Source organism: Micropterus dolomieu, linkage group LG02 (genome assembly GCF_021292245.1).
Source record: "Micropterus dolomieu isolate WLL.071019.BEF.003 ecotype Adirondacks linkage group LG02, ASM2129224v1, whole genome shotgun sequence".
Lineage (NCBI taxonomy): Eukaryota > Metazoa > Chordata > Actinopteri > Centrarchiformes > Centrarchidae > Micropterus > Micropterus dolomieu.
Genome location: NC_060151.1, coordinates 26,468,187 through 26,495,952, shown reverse-complemented (window position 1 = coordinate 26,495,952; position 27,766 = coordinate 26,468,187). Strand labels below are relative to the sequence as shown.

At 42.3% G+C, this 27,766-nt stretch overlaps 1 protein-coding gene across 3 annotated transcripts; it reads right to left on the bottom strand.

Moving 5' to 3' along the window:
- Positions 1-115: 115 nt before the first annotated feature.
- ppfia3 (PTPRF interacting protein alpha 3) lies at positions 116-27,766 on the bottom strand. Of its 3 annotated transcripts, XM_046029971.1 has the most exons (30): positions 27,681-27,766; positions 25,910-26,638; positions 20,976-21,077; positions 20,650-20,889; positions 20,499-20,558; positions 18,515-18,643; positions 18,289-18,381; positions 16,748-16,800; positions 16,554-16,647; positions 16,219-16,353; positions 15,187-15,270; positions 14,795-14,926; positions 13,634-13,696; positions 13,464-13,543; positions 12,805-12,973; positions 11,745-11,938; positions 10,510-10,747; positions 9,546-9,679; positions 9,301-9,455; positions 9,035-9,134; positions 8,862-8,943; positions 8,572-8,772; positions 7,256-7,321; positions 6,760-6,786; positions 6,391-6,566; positions 5,954-6,051; positions 4,168-4,343; positions 1,035-1,103; positions 761-923; positions 116-178 (listed from the first exon to the last, which is right to left on the bottom strand). In XM_046029971.1, exons 2-30 carry the CDS (start codon positions 26,246-26,248, stop codon positions 126-128), a joined length of 3,705 nt encoding a protein of 1,234 aa, XP_045885927.1. In that variant the 5' UTR covers positions 26,249-26,638; positions 27,681-27,766; the 3' UTR covers positions 116-125. The 3 variants fall into 3 exon arrangements, 2 of the variants coding, with proteins under 2 accessions (XP_045885927.1, XP_045885935.1); XM_046029979.1 differs by lacking the exon at positions 6,760-6,786; XR_006821774.1 differs by lacking the exons at positions 116-178; positions 761-923; positions 1,035-1,103 and having other exon boundaries at positions 4,209-4,343; positions 6,760-7,060.

The following is a 27,766-nucleotide window of genomic DNA, read 5'->3' as shown; positions in this document are numbered from 1 at the left end:
CATGTGCAACCCATCTTGGAAGCTCAGAGAAAATGTTTTGTCTCACCACAGAGATGAAACCCCACATGGATGAAACATTACTATCCAGTTTAATTAATGTGGCGGACAGTTCTCACCTCAGTCCCTCAACAGGAGTACGTCCTCACTGAGGCAGACTCACCCCGGGCACCAGAGTTGGCTGTGTTGGAGACCGGGAGACAGACATAGACGGGGTTATTATCGTAACTGTAATGTCTTAAACAGTACTGACCTTCCACAGGAAATGCTAATAAGAAGTGGAATGAGAGATAATAGTCTTCCTCTGTACTTTGAAGCGTCTGTTCCTTGTTATTGGCAGTTCCTCTGCTAAAGGAAACAGAAAATTCCACTGCCAAACTAATGGCAGAGTAGTATGAAAACAACCAACTGCTCTGTGCATGTGATTTTGGGTATGCACTTGCAGCAGTTTATATAATGCGTACTGTGTGCTGGCTGAAAACAAATGATTCTGTTCAAGGCTCATTTCCAAGGAATCAATGTAAACACATGGCTCATTTATTATCAGGTCCGCAGAATAGCTGCACCTGATCAGAGCTAGCTCTGTAACCTAGCTGCAACAAACCTTTTGCCCTGATTCCTGTCATGCTCTTCATGTGAGTGATGGCCATATAGAGTAACAGGTTTTCACACATCATCTAAATTGAGACGCGCCTCTAGAGCGCAGAGCTGAACAAATGTGAATATGAGAGCGAAGGTGTCAGAGGTCACGGGTCGTACTCACCATCACTCTGAACCTTTCTCAGGGTAACGGAGGGCGTGGAGATGGCTGAGGCACGGAAGTTAGCAGGCAGGGTCTCGGCGGAGTCAGAGGTCACGCCCCGTAGGTCTTTCTCCCTAAACATCTTCCTCCAGGAGGGTGAGCGGGTGAACGTCTTCGTTCCATCCTGCCAGACAGACAGACAGTGTGTCAACAAAAAAGATAGCTGCTCTGAAAATCCATCACTTAGTCCAATCTGTATTTTATTTTATTTCTTCAAGCTGATTAGCGTGCTGACCTCATCAGGTCGTCTCTCAGTCCCCATGGAGATGAGGGAGTTGTACTCTTGCTCCAGGAGCTGTCTGGCCTGCAGGAGAGAGGTGATGTAGAGCCTTGAGATTTGTTTGGACTCTGCAGATGATACATTTTCAGGACGGGTGTGCTATGCTGGCATTCATTAGTTCATGTTTTAGAATGCCTCCTTTAAACCAGTGTATTTGTTAACTCTTAAGGATCAGATAAGGTTAAGTATTTTTTCCAGGCATTTTAAGCCTTCATTATAAACAGCATAGAGGTGACAGGAAATGATGGAGAGAGGGATCCAACAAAAGATGCCTTTGTGATTCATGATCAGCCACTAATCATTGTCAGCATCATTGAGGCCCTCATCTGACAAAAGCCAGTATTTGACGTAAATAAAGGCTTCAATAATGATTACGGTAAATTATAAAAAAATTAAATGCTATTACAGTGGTGTGAAAATGTGTTTGCCCCGTTCTGATTTTTTATTTTTTTGCATGTTTGTCACACTGAAAGGTTTCAGAACAAATTGAAATCAGACAAAGATAACAAGAAAACACAAAATGCAGTTTTTATTAAGGGGGGGAAAAAAATCCAAACCTACATGGCCCTGTGTGAAAAAGTGATGGGCCCCTAAACCTTAGCAGCAACAACAACTGCAATCAAGTGTTGCGATAACTGGCAATGATTCTTTTATAGCGCTGTGGTGGAATTTTGGCCCGCTCATCTTTGCAGAATTGTTGTAGTTCTGCCACACTGGAGGGGTCGAGACTTAACCACTTTTTTTTTTTGTTTTGTTTTTTAAAGGTCATGCATTCAGGTCAGTACTTTGACTTGGCCACTCCGAAGTCTTCATTTTATTTTTCTTAAGCCATTCAGAGGTGCACCTGCTGGTGTGTTTTGGATCATTGTCCTGCTGCAGGAACCCAAGTGCGCTTCAACTTGAGGTCACAAACAGATGCCCAGACATTCTCCTTCAGGATTTTTTGGTAGACAGCAGAATTCATGGTTCCATTTACCACAGCCTTTCCAGGTCCTGAAGGCGGTAAACAGCCCCAGACCATCACACTACTACCACCATATTTCACTGTTGGTGTGATGTTCCTTTTCTGAAATACTTTTAGTTACTTTTAGTATAGTTGCTTTTAGAGTATTTTTCCAAAAGTATGGAAGGAACTCTGCCATGCAGGCCATGTTTGCCCAGTCTCTTTCTTATGGTGGAGTCATGAACACTGACCTTAACCGAGGCAAGTGTATCCTGCAGTTCTTTGGACGTTATTGTGGTGTTTTTCGTGACCTCTTGGATGAGTCGTCCCTGGCTCTTGGGGTAATTTTGGTCAGCCAGCCACTCCTGGGAAGGTTCACCACTGTTCCATGTTTTTGCCATTTGTGGATAATGGCTCTCACTGTGGTTCGCTGGAGTCCCAAATCTTTAGAAATGGCTTTATAACCTTTTCCAGACTGATAAATCTCAATTACTCTGTTTCTCATTTGTTCCTAAATTTCTTTGGATCACAGTGCACTGTCCAGCTTTTGAGGATCTTTTGGTCTACTTTAGTTTGTCAGGCAGGTCCTATTTAAGTGATTTTTAGATTGAGAACAGGTGTGCCAGTAATCAGGCCTGGGTGTGGCTAGAGAAATTGAACTCGGCTTTCCAAAGATGTTATAAACCACAGTTGAAGCTTTTCACTTTTTTCACACAGGGCCATGTAGGTTTGGACCACTGCCCCCCCTTAATAATGAAAACCTTCATTTAAAAACTGCATTTCGTGCATTTGTTTGATGATCTGAAACATTTGAGTGTGACAAACATGAAAAAAAAAAAGATATCAGGAAGGGGGCTTTTTCACACCACTGTAAAGACGTTTTCTTCAAACTAAAAAGACTAAATTAAGGGGGTATAAAGATTTTGTTCTGCAAGGAAAATACTTCAATTGGCGGATACTGATTAATGGTAACTCAAAGTCCCTCCCCACTCAAAAATGTGTTTCACTTATTGTTACTTCACTTGTGCAGAATAATGAAGGTACATTAATTTTGTCATTGTACAACACTGCACAATGAAATAAAAGGTCTAGCTCCATTCGCTCTACACATACAGAACATGTATACAAATATTTCAAATTAGAATAGAATAAAAATACTAATAAAAACAATATATAGAGTTACTTATATAAATAAATATATTAAGTAATGGTATGTGCAAAACCAGCATAACAGAAAGTTCAATGTCATGTAATTATGGTGGAATGCAGAGGATGAGGTGGCGTTGAGTAGTCTCAGCCTGGGGATACGGCAGCGGATATTTTTGTTTCGCTTGTCAGAGAGTTGTTATTTTCAAGGTGTGTAAAAACTGAGTGGAGGGGAGAGGAGATAGCATCCTCTGTGGATCTGATGGTTCTGAATGTTTGAAGGTCCAGGCTGTCTAGGATGTTGTTCTTTATGTGCCGGAGAACCAGTTTCTCAAAGCACTTGGAGTGGCCGTGCCATCAGTGTGTGAATGTATATAAATTAGTTAATTTCTGTAAATGAATGTGGGGTGAATGGGGTGAATGTGAGGTAGTGTAAAGCAATTTGAGTGATAAAAATGTCAGTAATAACATCAGCTAGCTGATTGGCACTTGTTTTTAGTATACGGCCAGGGATGTTATCAGGCCCAGCAGATTTACTCAGATTCACTCACAGCACAACTCTTCTCACATCCGAACAACAACAACAAAAACACTGGTAAATTCTCTGGGCAGATAGTATCGATATCTTTACAATAAAAACTTGACATGTCGGTAAGACTCGAAGTATGTTTTGAAATTAATCTGCTAAAGACAAAAAGTCTCTCTGTTTTTTTCTTTAAATCTAAGTTTAACATGTGAACATATGAGCAGGATTTCATGTCATCACAACTAGTTTTGTAGCCACTCGTGGTCCAATATGCAACTTGAGTGTGATGTGGTAACTTGAAGCCTTCAACTCCCACATTTAAAGAAAATACATGTTTATGAGGGATCTTTAAGTTTAAAATATTTGCCCTTAACAACTACTCTTATTTCCCTGTAGCCATCATTACTCTTTTTGAGTAGAAATAGACCACTGATATAGATATCATCAGTGACCTTTGACTACCTTTCCATTACCTGTGTGTTCTGATTGGGGATCTGCAGCAGCAGGGCCAGGTCTGTGTAGTCAAAGGTGTCATCTAAAGCCAGCAGAGCCCCATGTACGCCACTCTCACGAAGGTTGTCGGCGTACTCTTTCAGACCGAGTGTCTGCACCCAGCACATCACACGCTCATTGGACCACACCATCACATCTGGGAGGAAATAAGGAGCAGGTGAAGGAAGTGAGAGGAGGCATCCATCTGCAAACAGCAAGCTGTCTGCTCAGTGTTTTTATAAGCGAGGTTTTGTTTCTACACGAAGTTCATGAAAGATGGAGGTCTGTTTGGGCTTATTAATGATCTCCTGAAGGGGTTAAATTACCTGGGAAGTATTAATGAGTGATCAAGAGAAATAGTGAAATGTTCATGCTTTACTGATTTATTCTCTGACACAGACTGCACAGGTGAAGTTCATCACAAGACAAATTTCCTCACTTGGGAAATTGTTCTGTAAGGAAATCAGCCAAGATGAACTGACTGTAAATTTACAACATGTGTATCCCAAGGCGAAGTGGTGGGAGGGCGAGAGATTTGGGTTTGTTTAATGACTGAATGTGTTGACATTTATGTAATCGTTATCCAGCCAAATTGCACTAGAAAGCTGTTTCTTATAATCTCTTCTAAGTGTGTGTGTGTGTGTGTGTGGGGGGGGGGGGGTTAACGAAGGGGTGGTCCAAACATCTCTCATTAATGTGGGAAACAGCAGAAATCAAAGGAAATGTTGGTTTTGTTTGCCATTATTAAGTTTGTGGGAGGTTTTTTTGGTCAAAGTACTAGTTTTAATTTATTTTAAATGCCAAAGCTGATGTAAGAAAGAAAATAAATGATTTTTATAGTTTACTGTGTCTGGGCAGCAATTTCATTTTTATTTTTATGTCAACATACTTTTAAGAGAGAGTAAAGCAACTGACACTAATATAAAATAACAACATGGTGTGGAGCAAGGGCACAACATCATTCACTCTGGAATTGGAGGTTAATATAGATGATTTTGTTCATCTGTGGTTGAATCGTGCTATATTTGTTTGGATGAGCATCTGACTTTAAAGGGGGCTATCAGTGTTGTACTTAATGCAGCAGGTCAACAAAGTCAAACTATGTCAGGATCTGGGATTATGTATTTACACACAACTGTATTGGTCTTTTGTGTGTCCTGTTTCAGATTATGTTTCTTTGCATTTGGGGATTTCATCAACATGTGAATTATAACACAGTCCATTACAGGGAGGACTAACCCCGCCTTTCGCCCGATGCCAGCTGGGATTGGCTCCAGTGACCCTGTATGCAGGATAAGCGGTTGACGAAGGATGGAGGCTGATGTCGACCAATCGCCGGGAGGCACACACCCCTGCACATGCTTAATTGTGAACATGTAAACGATCTCTTCATAATCATTTTGTTGAAAAGGGAGAAAAATTATACTAGCAGCAAGTGAGAATTGAACACAGAACCCTTTTAACAGGAGCCCTGTGCCCTACTGACTGAGCTGACCAGGCATACAGTGATTGATGGATTATAAATGATAAATTGACTGGTCCGCCATCTAATGATTATTTTTTAAAATTGGCCCAATGCCAGACTTATTTGCTGACCCCTGGATATAGACGCATGGGTTTATATAGTAATCATTAAGCTATACTTTGAACGAGACAACAGCACGGCATGAATAGAGGAATTAGTTCCGTGAAAAGGGTCAGAGAAACATCCATCCCACATCTGAGGCATGAATGGTGAGATAATGGCAGAGAAAAAAAAGTGCTCACCTTTGTTCTGGTGGACGCTCTCCTCTCTCCTCCTTTCCAGCTCCTTGCGATCATAATTGAGACGCTTCAGGCACATGATGCCATAATGCAAACTGACCCTGTGAAATGTCAAAGAACCAGAGGGGGAGCGGTTGAAGCAGGTTAACTGAAGGCGAGTTTCCCCTCTCACCTGTACTCAGAAAGCATTAACACAATCCAATGCATCTGACTCCTCAAGTCTCTTAAAAGGTAACTTAAAGAGGGCCTTGAGACACATACCTGAACAGTTAGTGTCACAACAACAGGAGTATGCCTATATGTCTTTTAACACCTTCCTATTTCCCATGCCTCTCACACACAGAGACACAGATTCAACAGAAAAGAATGAAGTGGAGTTGAAAAGCATGAGTTGTGGCTGTAAAAGAGGCGGGAGCAGGCGCAGAGACAATGAGCTCTACCTGTGGAAGCTGTCCACCATTTTGAGCTGCCCTCTCAGCTCCTTCTTGGTCAGGTGGTCCAACATGCGTGCATCCACCAGAGACTCCATGAAATAGCTGCGGTACTGTGGCAGGCCCAGGCTGGGCAGCCAGTCGTTGCCCACCCACTCGTGATTCATATCGCCATAGGCCAGTATCTGGAGGGGACATCCACAGATGATCAATGTTGATTCATGCTCAGCTTGATATCTGATGCCGGTGCAAGTCCGCAGCTCATGACTCACAGCAGTAAGTCTCACAAGAGATAAAACCACTGACAAATACATAAATACATACACAAATACATTGTGTTAATTCAGACTTTTCAAAAAAAGCGCAGTTGATCCTTACCTGATCCCAGCTGAACTCTTTCAGCTCCTGGAGCGCCGAGACAAGAGACGAGGCAGACAGAGAGAGACAGAGCAAGAGAGAGTGATGTGGAGGTGGTGAGGAAAAGGGGAGCAGGGGTCAAGAGCAAGGTGGATGGAGGTAGAGATGATGGAGGAGAAGCAGAGGAGGAGGGAGCAGCAGCAGCAGCAGGAAAGGAGGACAAAAGGGAGGAATAGTGTGTTAGTGAACGGGTAATTAGTTGGAAGCAGTTCACACTGAAACAGCAACAAGAGGGAGAGAAGAAGATGCTCAACACTATGGCCTGGGCCCACAAAGAAAGACATATAAAGAGATAGAAATTTAAAAAGAGAGAGACAGTGAGAGGAGGAAGGGGAGAGACTCGTCAACATGATTCAGACCAGACAAAACGCTTAAAATAATTCAAAACAGAGTAAAATATTAATGAAAACATAAAAGAGGGTTTGTCAGACAGAGACAAGACGGCAGGGTCACTAACCGGAGGCTTGGTGGCAGCGTTCAGAGACTCCATCTCTGCGTGGGTCATCCACACGTTACTGGTCGACTGCGGTCATGTGAACAAGAGAAAAGTAAAGTCGTGAGATAAAAAAAAACACCACATACTGCATTGGCTGCCTAAAGGACTGACTCAAAGCTTGCACATTTTTGCTGTGCCGAAAAAAAAAGCCACATCACAAGATGTCAGTTAACCACAACAACAGACTGCTTTCTCGTTGCCATGGTGATTCTGATGAACAAAAGGTTCACCCGGTTTATGTGAACCGATAGGATAAATCTGTTGAGCAGAATTGTGTGATTAATCATCCTCAACATTTCATCTCATTATTATGATTCCTGCTGTAAATAAATACGAAGCCCGGCAAGGAATTGGGAAAGCCGAGCCAAACCAAAGTTTGGCACTTGTTCCAAACTCCAAAATTGACAGTATTCAGTCAGAAGAATATGTTTTTTGGTTATTCGTATTTTTATCCTCCATGAAATAGGACACATAAAAAGCAGAAGCACAAATGCTTGTGCGTGCAACAGTTTTACTATACTTTTCAACATCTGGTTTATCTTTGTGACTGTGTGAGAAGGCAACATTTGGTAAAATGTAGCTTTTGTTGCCCAGTTTCATTTAGGTGAAATAGGTGAAACTTTATTAGCACCAGTGCAGTTTACTATCATTCTCCTTTGGAAAATACATTAATATTTTTTATTATTTGTGACAGTTATCACATGCAGAGTACCTTTCATGTTCGTTTGTATTTAACATTTTACTGCATTTTTTTTCTTTCCTTCTCCTGCAACTCCTGCAGCACACATTTCCTCAACTTTTATTTCCAACATTCCACAAAATCTGCTTTTTATATTGCACCCCTATTTGGTATCTTATTTTCCCAATTACATTTTATATTTCTTTTTGTATCATAGTACTACTTACAGCTGCAAATTCACGCTACAGGGACAATAAACATTTCACCTTATCTCAAAACAAACACCTGGATCAACATGTACCTCTTCCTGCTGGTATGAATGCAGCATATACTGTATGTGTATTATCAGCAAACAGTCAATGCTCACCATAGAGGATACTGTTGGCCTCAAAGTAATTAAAAAGGTGAATGAATCCATGAATTGACATATGAAGGTGTTTAAGGTCTTAGCGTTCTCCAATTAAAGGCTTCTTTACCTTTAATCCTATAGGGAAGCTGTCTAGACTGGGATTTTTTTTTATGACATGAGAACATATGTGTGGTCATAATATGACTTTTTTTCTATGAGATTGTTAAATGTGCAGTCTCAGAGTCTCACAGAGCGAGTGCTGGCCGGGGCAGAGGGGCTGGTGAGGGACACCATTTCCTGGATGGCCAGCCGCAGTTTGAGCCGGTGAAGTGGGTTACTGATGCCGATCTCCCTCTGGATCTCTGTGTCCGAAAGGTTGGCCATGATCGCGCCACTCTTCACGTTGGCGCGACAGGCTGCGACGTACCAGGCTGGCATTCCCACCCACAGCTGGAAGGAGATAGACAACAGATTAATTAAAGAAGGAAACACGAGGACATTTTTTCCCCATCCCTTAGGTTTCTGTGATTGCACAGTACCTCCAACCAAGATACAACAGTGGGTCCATCCCACGATGCAAAGGGAAGTCCTTGGCGACATGCTTCTTCCAGTAGCTCATGCCTGGTAAGAAGAAGAAGCCTTATGTAAGTCTGTTCAAGTGAGAGGTCAAAATATTTAATCTGAGAAACAAAACGGGTTATAATTCACAAACTTCTTCTTGCTGCGGCGGTCTTTATCTGCTGGACCCAGAGTCCCAGTCTTGTTCATCCCCATTGGGTCTCCAGACGCTTGGTCTTCAGAGGGTGTAGATGCTGGAAGAGAAACAGTCGGGTTAAAGGCCACAAGAATGAATGATTATATAGATTTAGATAGACCTTAAATCACTCAATCAGAGCAGCTCACCCTCATGTTGACATGTCAGTGTGGATTACTGATATACAGTCAGTGTTACCCCGCCCTTATCCTCTATTTGTTTACCAAGAGAAGCAGATCCATCCCGCCCAGGTTGCCCCATCCTTCCTTTCTCCTTCTTCCCAAAAAGCCGACCGATGGAAGACTTGATGCTTTTCTTCTTACTGGACTTGTGGAGAGAATCTTGGCTGCTGTTGGAGCTGCTGCCGTCTGCAGAGAGACTGGAAGGGACAAGGGAAATAACTAAGAGGGATAAGCCGAAAAAGGATTAAACCATTGTATTTGATATATTTAATGTGTGCCTGCCTTACCTGCGAAAGTCCCTGGGGTCATCAAGCATTGCTCCCGGATGGGTGAGGGCCATCCTGTCCAAGCGCAGTGCACGAGGAGTGGAAGGAGGCGTAGAGTCAAGAAGAGCAAGGGACCGATCATCATCTTTGTTGTTCTGAAAGATTAAATGTAAAATCAGCCAACACAACAATTTGCCGTTTTAGACTATTTCTTGGCTGGGAGCTGCTGCCAGGAAGCCAGAGGAATCATCATGAAGTTACTTCTTTCCCTGTTTCCAATCTTTGTGCTAAGGTAAAGATTGGGACAACCCTAAAGACTAGTTGAAAACTACAAGAACTGGTCAAACCACACCTCAACTTGCACAGATATTCTAAGGGAAGGTCCGCTAATCCTGTAAGAACGCCAATTGTTACAAACATAGACAGCAATCTAATACATTTAATTTAATAATCCTGGATCCATTAATTTTTACACAATGAATAGAAAGCAGACTTGGTTGTACCAGGTGACCGTTCTACTTCTCTTCTGTCTCATTTTAGTCACCATAACCCAACTTAGGTTTTTTGACAGGAGAGGAAACTGTTTCCAGCTACTGAGCTCCATAAGCGTTTTTTTGTTTATGCTGGTTCATAACTTGAATCATTCTTGTCATTCTTTTCTGAACTCCCATGTCAACATTATCACTTTTCCAATCACGAGTTGTTTTTTTCCTACATATCTTTTGTATTCCATCCGCCCGTTTCGAAAATGCTGGAACCAGTATGTCTGGCACCAAACAAGTTCCTTGAATCATTATTGCCTAATCTAACATGCTTTTGAAGAACAACTGAACTTCTCTGACCCTGTCTGCATGATTTACTTATGCTTTATTTACATGACTCACTGTCTGGAGGAGCTGTTTGCATAAACAGGGAGGTGGGTACAGACTAGAGATTAAAAAGGTTAACACAAGCAGGAACAGAAGTTTCTTCATTCCAGCGGTACCTGTCTATCACTCTCACGGGCCGGGGAGTGAGTCAGGCGAGGGGTGGAATGTCCAGAGCTGGGAGGAGAGGGGGAGGCCAGGGTGGAGGATGTGATGGACGAGGGGATGAAGCCCCGCCCTGTGCTGTCTCTCCCAAGGGAGGATGGCGGGATGGGCGGACTGTCCAAAGCCACGCTGACCCGGCTCTCAATCTCTTCGGCCCGCAACTCCGTGTTCTCCTTCTCCTCCTGGATCAGTCTGATTTTGTTAAACACAATATAATAAAGTTAAAATACTCTACTGATGTGCAGTTCAGCCATCACTAAATAGATCAAGAAAGACATTTTGGAAAATAATCGCATTTTCTCGACAAGAGTTAGATGAGACTCATGTCTGTACGATAAATATGAAGCTACATCATCTCTGTTTAAAGTTTAAAAAATCTACCAGCACCTCTAAAGCTCATTAATTCTTACGTTATATCATGCTTGGCTTGGTACAAAAACAAACAAACAAAAAAAAATGGTGATTGGTGATAATACTTCTGTAGTTTTACTTAAACAGAGGTCTGAATGCAGGGCTAGTAGTTATCTTGCATTTTGGTAGTGTCGAGACAACATTCCAACATTCTCACTTCCCTTAAACTCACAGTGTCAGGAACAATTCCTGTGCAATAACCCAGTAACTCTGTCTCTAATCAGCTGCCTGTTTTATGGTTACCACTTATTATTTATTCATCATTCTCTCGTTCTCTATTTCAGAGCTGTTCATACTGTTCATATTGTCATATTGTATATTGTTTATACTGTATACCAATCCAGCTACCACAAGTACATAACACCTGCACATAATATTTATTTCAGCATCCTTTGCACTGTGCTCCATCGCACTGTGTACATGTATGCATGTATGTTTATGTGCACCTGTATATCTCATCCACCTCCGACATGCACATTAAAATAATAATAATAATGATAATAATTTTACTCCTGCATTCTTTGCACTCCGCTCATTGCACTATTGTCTCAATCTGTCTATATTGTTTTTGTTTATAGTGTGTATAAATGCGATCTCTAAACCGTAGCCTGTGTCTGATTTTGTTATTGTATTATTGTCTTACATCGTGAACAATGTACAATCCAGAGTCAAATTCCTCGTACCTGGCAAATAAAGCCTAATCTGATTCTTAAACCCCTCTCTCCTTTCCTCTCCCCTCCCTCCCTCCCAGCTGTTGAGCGCTGCCGCCCTTCCTTACTTGATCTCCTTATTAATGGCCTCCAGCTGTTCCTGCAGCATGATGGCCAGGGTCTGCACGTCAGTCTGTCCACTCGGGGACAGCAGCTCGGAGCCAAACCGAGGCTCCCCGTCGTCCTCGTCGTCGGAACAGCCCACATCCAAGCCCGGCTCGAACCCGGTCCCCAGCAGAGCCCCGCTCTCCCAGTCTGGGTACTGCACACACAGAGCTAGAAACTTAGAACCCATTCATCATAGGATTCCATCCACAAATACTCATCAATCCCCTCAGCGTCAAGGCTAAATCTAGGTTTTATTGGGATGGCAATGTCGGTCCAGACTGAAATATCTGGATGGATTACCATGAAATTTTGTACAAAACAGTATTTCCCCAAAGAATGAATGCTACTGACTTTGGTAATCCCCTAGCTTTTCTTCTAGTGCCATCATTACATTCACATTTGATGTTTTGAGTGACATGTTTCAACAATTTTTAGATGGATTGCCATGAAATTTTCACCACTGTGCCTTGGTGGCTACATGTCTGTATTGTAGCTTTCAATGAAAAAAATTACTTTTATGTTTTTTATTCCCCTTAATAAGAAAGTAATATAATCAGCATGCAGGTGACAATTGTAGTAAATAATCCAAAAACTAGACCTCAAATGGATTTTTCTTTACCAATTTTTGTTGTCAGAAACAACACACAGATAAGTAACACATACTGATAAACTGCTGCTTCCAAGAGGTTTAAAGTGCATCAGTACTAACATCCATCATCAACCGCTTATCCTGCATACAGGTCCGTGGGGGCCTGGAGCCAATCCCAGCTGACATCGGGCAAAAGGTGGGGTACACATAGACAAACAACCATTCATGCTCACACCTAAGGACAATTTAGGGCCACCAATTAACCTAATCCGCATGTGGGGTGGTGGGAGGAAGCTGGAGCACCCGGAGAGAACTCACACAGACACGGGGAAAACATGCAAACTCCACACAGAAAGGCCAGGGTTCGAACCCGCAACCTTCTTGCTGTAAATCAACAGTGCTGTCAGTAGTGCTGTACAGTAGATTCTCACCTTGGTTGAGTCCTCTCGTGCGGAGCTCCAACGAGCCCGGTGACTTCGTCTAACCACGCCCCCAGAGGGAGCGTTACAGAAGGGATCCAGATGAGTGGTGGAGCCTGCTGGGAGGGACCCGCCCCCGTGGGAATACCTTAACTCCAGAGCGCTACCTGGCAGAGAACGACTGGAGAGATGGAAGGAAAGATAAGATGATATGAGATAAGATGAAATGAGAATTATTACTGGAGGGTGAATAAGATTGCGGCGGCAACTACAATAAGACGGTATAAGACAGAAAAACACACAGCAAGAAAGGGGAGGGATTTAAACACAACTAAAATATGTACAGTAGAAATATTACAAAAGAACTAACAAGAAGACAAAATTAATTAGAATGTATATTACATATGACATATTAATTCATATAATGTGTAAATCAAATTCCACTTAACAGGTTTACAGAAGGTTAAAAGAGAAAGCGTCAATAAGTGTGTGTTTACATATCAACACTGTTTTAGCCCTGTGAGTGCAGACAGTGTTAAACGCCTCCAGTGTGAAGTGATTAATCTACAATGTCTGACAAGAGACACAACACTGGCATCAGTCAGACAAGGCCACACTGGAAACTCAGAATACTGGTTAGACTGTGGTGTGGACGTTTAAATGGAGCCAACCTGGAATAAGAGCCCCCGGGCCTCGCTCTCAACTGATCTAACTCCAGCTGAAGCCTTTCCAGCTCTGCTATCAGCTGGTCCTGGGAGTTGAAAAGAGACAAGAGTTTAATGAAAAATGGAACATATGTCTCCTAGATTCAACTAAGAAGAAGGCCTATAGGCACAGGCACCTTGTTTGCCAAGAGATCATCCTGGAGTTTTTTCATGTTAGCCAGTTCCTCAGATAGGGCATTCTGCAGGTAGAAAAATCAGAAGCATTCAATTCAATTCAAATTAGCTTTATTGGCATGAATGTGCATTATTACTGCAAGATAACAACAGTAATCTAAATGAGATGTGTTCAAACTGGACAGCAAGGTTAGCGAAATGGTCTTGTGGGACAGTGTTTAAAGTTGCACAGGAGAACTTTGCTTTAATTGGAAGTGAGGGGAAACAACCAGAAATCAGTAAACTACACATAGCACAGTAATGTTTACTAATACAGCCAGTTTTTGTTTTTTTACCCGGATTTCTTAAAAGGGGCAGAGTGGCTTAAGCCTATATTGACCCACATTTTACGTTGCCAAGCTTTAAAAAGTAAGTTTTTCTGCTGAAAAAAGACACCAATTCCTGCAATTAAACATGCTGACTGCTCAGGAAATGGTTCAGTGATTAAAAATAGGTAGAAAGCGCAAATAAAGTGTGTTTCTGCTCCAAATGGTGTTGTGTGGTTTTTTTTGAATTTCTGCCAGATTTTGACTCATCAGTCAGATTCTTTACTTTAGTAAATGTAGCAAGTAAAAGTTCTGCATTCAAACTGTACTATTAACAAAATGTACTAAAACTACCAAGAATAAAATGCAAAAAAATTTAATTGGATAATTATCATAGTATTAATGTATAAGTAGCATTTTACCGAGCTAATTTCAAATAGCTGACATGCTGCTTGGTAGTTTATTCCGTGTCATGCATTTTATTTTGTAATGTGATTACATGTTTTGTATGTATAAAGTAGTCTAGTAGAATACTCATGAATAGTAAAAGTACCTCAAACCAGTACTTAAGTATAGCACTATAATAATAGCAAGTAAATGTACAGTAAATGTACTTTCTGGATGTAGGATTCACTGCTGTTTGGGAGACAGTTTTGGAATTTACTCAAGTTTTAACTGGTCACTTCCTGGAGGGCAGAGAAGTGAGTGAACATACCTGACAGTGGGAGTTTATTTGGGGGTAAGTGACATCTTTAGGGTCTTGATTAGGGGAATGAGACAGTTTCTGTTGCCGTTTTAGTAGGTTCAGATTAAAATAAAGGGATATTGTGAATTCTCGCTTTTGTCTGAGCAGGTCACCTTTTCTTCCAGGGCGGCCATTCTCTCCTTCAGATGGAGCTGCAGCCTCTCATTGGACTCAGACAGTAGCTTGTCCACAGTGTCGGAGAGACGCTTGTTGTGTTCATCGTTCATCCTCTCCCTCTGCCTCGCCTTAGGGGTGAGAGAGCGAGACGGGTGAGAGCAAAAGAGAAGAAAAGGGAGGAGGTGGGAGGAGAGTTAATAACAAGCATTCTGCTTGACTGAGAGTGAGAGACAAAGATTTCTATCTGAATGTGCACAATCAAAAAGAGGGTTTAGAAAATTATCGCGCCTTTGTGCTGCGTAAAGCCTGACAAAAGGGACGGCATGAAACAGGGGGAGGATGAAAACAGAGAAAGAGAAAGAGAGATGGAAAAGCAAGCATGACTCACCCTCTGTAGCTCCTGGTTCTTCTCCTCCAGTTGCGCCTCCATCTGCCGCAGTCGCTCCTCAAAGTTACCATGACGCTCCTCTGCCTGAATGATTGGAGAGGAAGGAAAAAGGGTTAGAGCGCAAACCATGTTGCAACACTAATACAAATTAACACAAAGGAAACAGCTTGTTGACCTATTGAGTCTACCAATTAGTTACATGCCTGTGCAGATCACAGCGTAACAGGAAAGTTTGCTTGTGTGTATCTTACAGGGCATTAATCTCATCCTTTCACAAAGCCCTCTTGCCTGAACATGTAAGATGTGAGGTTTAGTTACTATGAGGAGAGTGAATGCACGTTTTGTTTGGCATGAGTGAACACTGTATTTACGGGAATGCTAGAGGTTAACATGCAGTATGAGCAATTAAATTAGTCAGTTTTAAAGATTTTTGTGGCATGCAGTTCTTGACGTGTTGAGGAAGGATCAAATAGCTGTGCTGACTCTGAACTGTGCCCTGAGCTGGCTTTCATTTTAGATTGTTTGCTTATGAATTACTGACACTGCTTGCTGAAAATATTTGGTTTTCCTCCCTCATTTGACATCTCAGGTTTCGTTTCACTCATGCATCAATGCACACATGCAAAGACCCCCCCACCACCACCACCACCACACACACACACACACACACACACACACACACACACACACACACACACACACACACACACACACACACACACAAATACATACTATAAATTTATATATTCATGCCTGCACCAGCCTACATGCCCACACATGCCCCCAAACACACTCAATTAATTGTGTCTGTGCGTAGGAGCATATTCCAACATGCACAGATGCACATGTTGCTGCTGTCAGGTGAAAATATTGTTATTTTAATTTCATTATATGAAACTGTTTGGGGATAAAAGGTCTGTGACACTTTTCCAAACCTGTCATATAACTCAAAAATGCCTCTACTGGGCTAGTATGGTTGCACACACACGAACACACATGCATACACACGCACACACACACACAGACACACACCTTGTTGAGTGCTGCCACTCTCTGGGCAAGTTGTGCCTCGATCTCAGGCAGCGTCTCAGCCCTCTGCAGAGTTTGCTGCAGCTTCTGTTTGGCATCATCCAGACGTTCCTGAAGCTGCCGGTTCTTTTCCTCGCTCTGCAAGAAAACAGGATGAGAGGGAGTGGAGGTGAAACTCAGAACGTGTGTGAAGACTGCTGAGGGCAGCAGACCGGATTAAAGCAGAAGAAAATGCATTGATGGCACGCTCTGTGTGCCGACGTGAAATGTGGCCAAGCTGCCAATCAACAGCAGAAACATGGACACACACACACAGAGATGAAAGAGACTTTTCCTACCTGTCTGTAGAGAGACTCTTTGCTGGCCAACTCGTTCTCCAGTTTATCTTTTATGTCGTGGAGAGACGTCGCCTCCCTCTGGGCACTCAAGTACCTGCACACCAGAACAAACCGGCAGACAGACGAAGCAGTGAGCGGAGCACATTTTTGGGGAGGGCATCGAGAGTTCATCGACATGAAGAAAAAGCCCAAACCTGCGTTCTAATGTGGTGATTCTCTCTTCCATGTCTTCCCTTTGACAGAGTGCCTGGGAATAAAAAGCAAAAACATGTGTATAAAGATTCTGATGCAGAAATAGAACAAAAACAAGACCAGACAAAGTGTCAGATAGGGCATATGTCACATTTAGTTAAGTAGGTCTTGATCAAAGGGAATTCATTGCGCATGAACAGCTATTCGCTGAAGAATGATAATGACTGGTTATTAGTTGTTGTTGACAGATTTCAGAAGCACCCACCTATACAGTTGCACAAGTGCGAGAGAGACAGAGGGGGGGAGGGGGGAAGACAGTGGGAAGATAAAAGAGCATCAAGTGAGGATAAGACATAGGGCCGGATTTACTAACATCCCAAATAAAGGCCTGATTTACTAAAGGTTTGCGTGAGTAAATACGTGTGCAAACTTGATATCACGCAGTATGGCGTCTTTCAAATCTGCAAGATAGCAATCTTAGGCAGGATGGGCAGGTTCATACGATTTCCACATACTTGGGACGCACTTAATGAAACAAACCAAGGTTTTTACGCAGTGGCTGCTTTCCCTACCGACTCTTCATGGCCAAAACCATTACAACACGCAAAACCCTTAGAATGTACAGGCAATTTAGTACTCTTTGGGCCGGAATTACTAACATCCCAACACGACGCAACTTTCTAAATTCTTCCATCTCATGGAGAAAAGAATTGAAATTGTATTGCCAAAGCTAAAGAAAAATACAAAAAAACAATTCTATTCATACGGTTCATCGAATAAAAAAAAATTTATTTCTATATGTTGGATATAGAATAATATTGTCTAATATTGTCTTCTTTCATTATGGCTGTGTCTCCTTCTGGCAACACTAACAGCAGCCATGTCTGCGCAGCACTTGGCAGTTTGCACCTTCCTTACAAATGTATTAAATACAGATGCTGTTGCACTCACATGAAATTGCTTGCAGGCTTGGTAGATCACATTGCGTGTAGAAAATAAATGTATTTGCATTTACCCTCCCATTACTTTGCACAATAAAACTGAAAAGCCCAAAATTGCATATTCATTAAGGCAAAAGTTTGTAAATGAACACCAGGTGCAATCTTGCACTTTTGAAAGATGTGATTCTGCGTGCACACCGTTAGTAGATCAGCTTATGTGTTAATTTGCTGGTGATATCACGTTTGTACACGTTTTTACTTATGCAAACCTTTAGTAAATCAGGCCCATAAAGTGAAAAAGTTCTGCTGAGTAAACGGACTCAAACATAATCCACACACCTTTCAATCAACTACCAGCACACTGACTGCTTAACAGGGCAGCAACCGCATCCATGTGTTCAAAAAACTTCAGCTCTACTGAAGGTATTGTCACCATGGCTACAGGGTAGTGGCTCTTGTGCATACAGTAACAGCCGCTGCTGCCAAGTAGGCAAATGGCTTTGTTACCATGGCAGACTGTTAAATATTTCTGAGTATGAGCAAATTCACTCTTTTCACAGACACACACAGTGGCGGTCTGTCAACAGCACAGCAAGTCTCACCTCTTTCACATCCCTCTGTAGTTTCTGGTTGGCCTCCTCCGATCGGGCCAGCTCCCTCCTGGCGGACGTCAGCTGCTCCTCGATCTCTCCAACCTGACAGGAAGTGATAGTGTGGGATAAAAAGCTGAGCGAGCACACATCATTTTCTGTCCGTTAGCATTTCCGGCTAGTGATACTTTGTTTTGGTGAAAGCATTAGACCATAACAGTATCTCTGAATCAAGTACCTGTCTGCACATGAGGGCCAGTCTCTCTTTCAGCTGTCCCAGCTCTGACCTCTGCCGCTCTATCTCGCCCTCCCTCTGCCTGTCGATGTCTGCGTCATCCAAGATGGAGGAAGGTCCATTGGGGAGTCGCTGAATGAAGAGAAAATATTTACTTTAATAACATCCCAAGCAGTGACCATGATATGTAGTAGTAGTATAAAGTTCACCCTGGATGTTGGGTTCCACATCAAGTGCTTACATATTTGAATTTCAAAATATATATATATATATTTAGATTTGGAAGCAAAACTCCCAAAGCACTTTCATTTCTAAATACCCTGACTCAACTTTCATCTAAATTATGGAGGATAGTGCCATTAAAAGATATGCCAAGAGCCATAAAGCTTGTGATAAAGTTACATACAGTATCTTGGTCACTCATTTCAGGCATTCAGTGCTCAGTATGTATCATTGCTGATCTAGGAATATATTGTAGACTATGGCAATAGCTTCTGGCAATCAATGGCAATTGATCAGCACAGGATTTTAAATTCTAGGTACAGACTTAAACAGAAATCGGCCGCCCTCCATGGAAGAAAATTGTGTTTAATTGGTCTGTCTGTTTGTCAGTTCACCACTTTGGTCCACATTGAAATATCTTACCAACTATTAAATGGATTGGCATGAAATTTTCTACGCACTTTCATGGTGCCCAGATTATGAATCCTAACAATTGGTGCGTCCGAGATGACTGCGGCTGACTTTCGCCGACCTGATAGTCTAACGTGAGCTGGTGACTGCAGGGGCGGGGTAAAAAAACGGCACCGTCAAGTCAGACACATTCTACCCGCATGAGGTCACTGTGAGCTGAGATCAATGACTGATCTTGCAGCATTTGCAGAGAAAAATGCTGCGAGACCAGGCAATAGTGTGGTTCCAACCAGTTCCAAAATGGTGCGGCTGGAGAAAAGCAACTGCGGCCACCTGGTTCGGCGCAAGCAGCCGACTTGCTCCCGGGAGGTTTAAATGTCATGTGACATGGTGACGATTTGCAGCACTGCCGAAAGTCGGACACAATTTCTAACCAGCATGCCTTATTTTAAGTCCAGCATGCGTCACGTTAAGTCAGTGCAGCATGAAGTCATACGCATCTAATGTTTTTGATCTCTTGACTTTTTCTCTAGCGCCACCAGCAGGTCAAAGTATTTTATCCAGTAAAACATCTTAACAGCCTGGCACAAAATTGTGTACAGACATTCATGGTTCCCAGAGGGTGAATTTGAATTACTTTGGAGATCTCTTTTCTTTCCATGTAGCACCATCATCAGGTTAAAATTGGGACCAAATACCTGCCAAACGAATAACTTTCCCATCAGCCTTAGCTGTAGTCAAGACAATTCTACTGATAAAGTCCAATATCACAAATCACACATTTGCTTTAAAGGGCTTTACAACCTGTAAAGCATACGACACATTTCATCCTTATACCCTTAATTCAGAGAAGGAAGAACTCCCCCCCAAAACCCTTTGTGTTTAGTGCTACAAAGCAAATGTCAGCATGCTAACACACTAAACTAAAATGGACAATAAATCTGCTAACCATCAGCATGTTAGCATTAATTTCAAAGCACAGACCTGCTAGCATAGCTGTAGACTCTATGCATCTTGTTGTTACTAGACATTGTCTCTTTTCTCCTTAAAGGTGGTTGAGAAGTTCACCTTTCCAGTGGTGTATTTTAAGATGTCTTCTGTTAAGGGAAATGTATGAGCACTGAATGCCGTAATATGTTGATCACTCTGACAGGACCATCATGGATCAGTGTGAATGTCAAAGCAGTCTAATACAGGATTAGAATAGATATCCACTCAAATTAGCTAGGTTCCTAATCTCCACTAAATAACTGTGATTTGTTTGTGTGATTTGTTAAGCTTACTTACTAATGTTTAAAGTTCTTTATGAGGCAACTACGTTTCTGAAAATTGTAGAAGAAATGGATCCCATTACCTCTTTGCCATTATCTAGTCCTTGCTGCCGTCGTTTGATTTGTTCCCTTAAAGAAAGAACCTAAACAACACGGAAGAGAATCGTCATCAGTAATTCACTGAAACCTGTGAAAAGACAACAAACACACAGAAACAAAGACATGTGGACTCACTTCTTGAGACGAGGACTGCAGCTCTTCCTCTAGGGTTGCCACTCGCTCCAAAGCCACCCGTAGTCTTTCCCTCACTTTCTCATCCAGAGCTTTGTGGTGCTCGAACAGGGACTTGAGGGCTTTTAGGACCTCCACCTCGCTTGAGACCCCGGCTGGGGACTGGGCCTGCCTCTTCACTACGGTCATCCTCAGGCTGCGCTCGTGACGGGATACCAGGCACTCCAGATGTTCAAGCAGCAGCTGGAAACACATGTGGTTCACATACAATAAACCTCCCCACGGCGTAACTCTTCAGACATTCAGTGTATACATATAAGTGTACTGACTCGTGTGTTGTTCCTCTCTGCCTTCAGCTCTGCTATCTCCTCCTCTCTCTCCAGCAGCTGTTCTCGGCAGAGGTTCAGCTCTTTGGTCAGCACTGCAAACTCCTGCAGGGTCACAAGAGGGAGTTGTTATTGACTCAATGCTGCTGCTGCTGCTGTTGCTGCTGCTGCTGCTGCTGCTGCTGCTGCTGAGTGAGGTCATGATCACAAACACACACCCACAACTAACAAATTATTTTATAGTGAAGCATTGTGTCTGCTTCAACTTGAATTGGTGACTTCCTGCCTTCAGAGAGCAGGTATAAATGTGGCCTAGCTGTTGTTTTTATTTTTTTTTATTTTTTACAGGTGGAGGGATTAGTAAGAAGCTAGCAGGGGAATAACATTTCCTGGTCTTTTGTCTTATGGCTGCATTGCATTGAAACTACTCTGTCAGCATTTTAATTTTTCTAAACATTTTAACCAACGAATGATGTCATGATCTGTGAAAATTTGGTTTCCAAACTCCATGGTAACTGGACTGGAAATATCTCAGCATGAAGTTACCTCTTCTACTTTGGCCAGTTAGAAACATATGCCACTAAACATAAAAACAAACAAAAAGACTGCAGACTGTCAGATTTCCTGCCAATATTTTCCCTTAGCCCACACAGTGCAATAAACTGCAGTGAACAATTTGACTCACACTCTCACATTCAATCTCACATTTCATTGCATTTAACACACATGCACAGACATGCAGCTACATTTTGGCTGAAAGGGGGTAACGTCTCACTAAACACCAACCAAACAGCACATACAGTATAATCTTTGCCATATCTACCACAGTGTTCACTGTTAATTGCTGCTGGGAGTTTTAAACAAGGTTTCAATATAAAATCTAACAACCAGGTTTATTGCACGTGGTGTACCTGAAATTGGTTTAATTGTGCAATAACCATGACTGGCTGTGCGTTTGCCCGTCATTAAAACAAATGCCTGGAGGTTAAACAAGCATGAGAGTAACTGGAATTAGGCCAGCACAGTTAAATGTCTAATATTTCCAATTGACAGCAGTCCAGTTTAATTTTGTGTAATTTCATCCAATTATGTATAATGTGAGGTTGGCTACATGATAGTTATGATTAAAATCTGCTGCCTAAATAAATTGTATCTATGGCAACAAATCAACAAAGACACGATGAGTGAACGAGTGACATTATCAAATAGAAGTCTCTAACTTTCAGCCGTGATCATCTGCATTGCTGAGATGATGTCTTTCTTTCTGTAATCACAACACTCCGCTGAACATGTGATCACACACAGTACTATGTACATATACTGTACCATAATGGCTCGTCCATGCACTCGTTTCGACTCTGCTCATGTGTGATAGTGGCGCGACACACATAGGACAGAGAGCCCACGTGTGCGCCGAATCGTGTGTGTTTTTTAAAATTGCAAATGCAAACGAGCTATTAAAGGGCACTGATGCATGCATGGTGCTGCTGTTATCTGTGCTCTGTGTTAACAGTGATCCGTTTAGCCATACGGCAGAAAACAGGCGCCTTGCCTCACACCCTCTTCCAGAAGAAATGCATTTAAAAAGTACAGCATGTACAGCCTATAACAAGCCTCTGAGCTGATGTGCTCACAGGGCTGAAATTGGGGAGGACGGAGAAAGAAGTGAAAGGAAGAAGCTTATTTGAAAAGATGGAAGAGAAAGGATCAGGGAGGAAATTGCTGTGTACAGATGGCATGTTCTGGGCCTAAATGATATCATAATTCTGGGATTAATTCATATAAGAGATGGAGTGAGATAGACCACCGATACAACACTTTCTAGATTCCTTTCTCACCATCATTTTGGTGAAATACACGATGCAAACCATTCTGTTCCCCCTTATTCACCTCTTATACTTTTCATTTCCCTTCATCCTGCCATTATCCCCCTTAATCCATTTCAGTCTTCCCCTGTCATGATACACAACATCTAAAACAGACTCTTGAAGCCACCTTTTTAGTATGCAGCAATATGCAAATGGCCTCAATTTGTTAGTCTCTGTGTGTGTGTTTCATATCACCAGGTTTTTTCTCTCTCTGTCTCTCTCTCTGTGCCATGCTGTCGCTCTCTCCATCCCTCTCTCCTATTTTTCTCTCTTGGCAGCGTCTACACACACACACAGACGAACTCACTGAACTCATCTACTGTAGAATGTATCACAGTACTCCATGTGTTCCTCTATCTGTGTGTGTGTTTCTGCAGATGTGTGCACCATATTGATCTCCTCTTATTGAGGTGATATGGCCCTTTAATGTCCAGTCACTCTCTGTTAGAATGTGCAGCACTGCTATATCTGTTATTTCATTTTGATTTTTCAGGCATAGCGACAGAGAAGAATCTGTACTAACAGTGAGGGGGGCATCATCGCTGCCTGAGGCATCCAACAATGACTCCAGCCTGAAAATAGAGATGGGGCCCTTGTATGTTGAGTGGAATTACAAAATGATTAGCTCTCGAGCAGTGGGATGTGGGATAATGTAATAATTGGCTTCTGTGCTACAGGGGCAAATGCAACATTTTCATCTCATCTCAACATCATCTCCAGGTTTTAGGTAGCCAGTGTTTGTGACTCTCATGTATTACCATTACATTCCAATCACAAAGCCAAGCATCCAATATTCTCAGACATGTAAAACGATCTCTAAAAAACCCAGTAGGTTGTTTAACAAAACTACCGCTGCTCTGAAAGTATTTGCAGCATCCTCAAAGACTCTTCGAACCATCTGGAGGAAAAAATATTCCAACAGCTGCACGATAAAAAAGATTTTTAGCTTCTTTCTCAAGTTGTGACTGTATTTCCTAATCCAAACAATGATGGTTGACTGAAATTACACTTTTCTTTGCTCAATTAGTACAGCATGAATCAAAATCAAAAATACGATTATTGCTTATATTAGTACTTTACTTTCCAATGTTTTATAATGTTTTATATCATCCAAAAAACCACAATATTTTGCTTGTGTCTTATAAAACGAGCAAGGATATGCCATTTTCAGCTAGCTGAATAGCAATCACAGTCGCAACTTGAGAATGCGGTTGAGCATCTTTTTGACTCGAATGTAATAGTAATACAAAGGGGTACAAACTGGGACTTAGTTTCACTTTCCTAAAGTACAGTTTTGAGGTGTTGGTAGTTCAGTATTACCGCTTTGGGAGAAACGCCACTCGTTACTTTGCAGAGTAAAATCTTATGTTCAACACGTAATGACCTCATTAAATACCACTGTCGCCGGAAAGTAAAATCTCGCATCTCATAACAATACATTACAGCCGTATTTTAGCTTCAGGTCGCCACATTTGTAGCATTATCTAAAGAGTTTTAATGAGATAAAAAGAAAATGATGATGACGGTGATAGGAGGTTTTCATCTGTGTTGCTGCACTTTAAACTCCCCAACAGCACAATAAAGGAGTCCGACTCAGAGCCACCTAGACCAGCTACAACATTAAAATCCTGCTTACAGGTTAGTGCATCAATAATTCAACACTGTGAAAGGAACCATTTTCACTATGAATCCTGTCGATACAGTACAAGAGTACATTCTACTGATAATACTATATAATATAATATATATAATGTATAATAATAATACAGATTTTGAATTGGCTTGTAATGGAGTATTTTATTCCATCTTGAAATCATTTTAGTAATTTTCCAACGCTGCTGCTCACAAGGATGAATTCTTGAGCAAGTTAATCTTGTCTACTGGTATTCTTGCATTGTATGTCTTTATTTAGATGTTATATTGAGAATAAGTTTGTTAATTGGCTCATTGATAATATTGAACCAGGCTGTCTACAAACATGGCTCATTCACTACCACTATGAGGTAACACTTATGCTGTCCGATGCTAAAACATGGCATATATGCAATAAATGTGAATGTAGACTATTTTCTGTTGTTTTTCTTACTTCATTAGACTTCATCATGATACACAGACACAGTTAAGACTGTGCGCACATGCTAAACTATATTTAATTAATGGAACAGTATATTAACCACACACCCAAGTGTCGGGCAACACTACACTGAATTAAAGTTAAAGCTGATATTTTTGCTCTGATGAAAGCATAAAATACCACGCAAGTTTTTTTGCAATGTTTTCTGAACAGACATTTAAAATATGGGTCCCCATAGCCAATATTCACTACATCTCTTATATTTACTCAATCCTCAGTGATAATGCTCCAGTCATGCATGCAGTGCAGTGAATTCCCGTGGGCTACTGTAGGATGTGCATGTCTATCCACAGCATTGTGAGTAACGAACATATATAAGACATAAAGACATAAGTATTATAAAGCACTTCTGAATCCACAATACATTGCATTTGGAAAACACTAAAAAAGTCTAATAGACATTTTACTCCAAGCTTTCAGCTCACTGCTGCCTCTTTATTTTGGGGTGAAATTTTCCTTTAGTAAGGCATGTAGAGTAAAAACTAAATGCACATACAGTCGTGCTTAAAACACAGAGAAACACCTGTTTCAGCTGTTTATTGCTTTGAGATCCGCAGAGAACCCTATTACAATTGTCTATACCATTAATGATATGATTGAACTTGTCATTTCAAGCCAATTATACATACCGTATAACTTTTTGATGTCACAAAACCTATCTTCAGTCTGACCTTGACAAGACAAAACACAAGTATGACCTGTCTCATTTGAAGTATAATAGCCTTTTACAGACAGGGATGTGGAGGCTGGAATATAAACAGTCGGGCTGAGACACGCGTGTAAGAATAAAGTGCTTCCTCCACAGCTACAGTACCAAAGCAACATTTAGAGCAGCATTTATTCTGTGATTTAAAAACTAGTAGAGATTATTTCATGTGTGTCCACAGCTCCCACCTCTCCCCCGAGTGTTACCCCGACCCCCTCAGCCATCATACCTGTGGCAGGGCAATGGACAGCTGCCTCTGGAGTGACTCCTTTTCGTGGCCCAGCTCTCGCATGCGTAGATGTGCCGTCCCCAGACTGTCCTGTGTCTCCCTCAGGCTCTCCAGCAGCCTCTCCCTCTCCGTCAGCATGTTCACCATAAGCGACTCCAGGTTGCCTGTGCTGCCCCCCTCATCGGTGCCGCCACCACTCAGACGGGGATCCCGGCTGCCATAGCCCCCTATGCCTCCTATCCCTCCTCCCATTCCTCCTCCACCCCCTGCCGGGGAAGACGAGCCGCCTCCGCCGCCGCGCCCGTCCTCCGAGATGGTGGGCATCACCTCGCACATCATCTTGAGGCCTGGGTGTGAGAGGTGTTATCTGAGAGGTTTTCTAATACACTTGAGCACAGTGTCTGATGAACGACGGACTCGTCATGAAACGGTCAACAGTTACTTTGTTGGTTAGGAGTCTTTCCTCTCAAGCTGATCAAGTGAGGCTGGCAGGCAAGAAGAAAGTGCGGTGGGAAGACGAACACGGCGGCCTCGTGAATTTGTGAGTGGGAGAAAAGTGGGGGGAATGGATATACGTTCCAGTGGTTGGAGGAAAAAGTGCAGGGTGGCAGGGGCTGAGGGCTTGGTGGTAGGGAGGTGGGGTGGGGTGCAGGGGTAAGAGGGAAAAATACAGGTTTGGTGGATGACCTCTGACCCCTGGCCCAGGCTTCACAGAGATGAGAGAGGATCCTGGAAAGAGAAAAATAAAGGGAGAGGACATTTTTAGAAACACTCTGCTGGAACACACATTCCCAGAACACATAATGTAGGCTATATCAGGTTAGTGCTGCCCAGCAGGTTGGGATCTCTCATATCATCACTCATGGTCCATCCTGACACACACAGACAGACATTACAGGCAGCTTTCTCAGGCGTTTTTCTTCTCCTCTCCAAACCTCAAAGAAAGAATAACCCTTGCTATTGCAGCAGTGCTGTCTCTTGCACTGACTGGCATCGCGATAGTCCACGTCTGGAGTAATTCATCCATCAGTGCATGTCTCGGATTTATGTATCTGAGCGTTCATAGTCATAATGGGGAAAATGAATGCGCATGATGTACGGAAATGAGTCGGGAATGTCAGCTGCCTACAATTTGCCGTCACGCATATACAGAACAATTAGCAGGCCTGTAGGTAGGAGAAAAGATGCGGCGCTGTTTCATACATTCATGTGGAAAAAAGGGTGTCATCATGAATTGTAATTACGGGCTGTATCCAGGAAGAAATAGGCTTCTTTCTACGGCTCTGGAACCCATCTGTAAAAATATTATGGGTGGATCAGGAGGCTTATTATCCTCTGGGTGTTAGACAGAAAATTAATTGCTGTCTTTAAAAAATTAGTGGCCTTTATGGCAACAAAAACAGGCTATTTTTTATGAATTTAGTGCTGTACAGGATAGCCTCACACCGCTATCACATCATGGTGGGAGGTGCCAATCATCCTGTAAATGATGTAGGCCTAATTAACAGATTAACTCAGAAGATATTACACAATTGGAATATTGTTTGTGATACGATGAATGTAAATGTCCGTAAACGGTGCGCCGCTGTGGCTTTATACCGACTGCAAGCCGTCTATTTCCTATCAACATCCCACTGCCCTCCTCCCCACACCACCCTGCCCCCCCTCCCCCCCCCTCCTTAAAAACAGCTGGATGGTCTAACGCACGGCTAGATCAGTGCTCCGCACATCACCATGGATTTCAGCCGCCACCAAACGATTTGTGTCTTACCCTCTCCATGACCGACAAAGAAAGGACAAAAACGCGCATCGTTGCCCGGTTCACTCCATCAGAGCATCTGGGAGACGGAGGCTGCA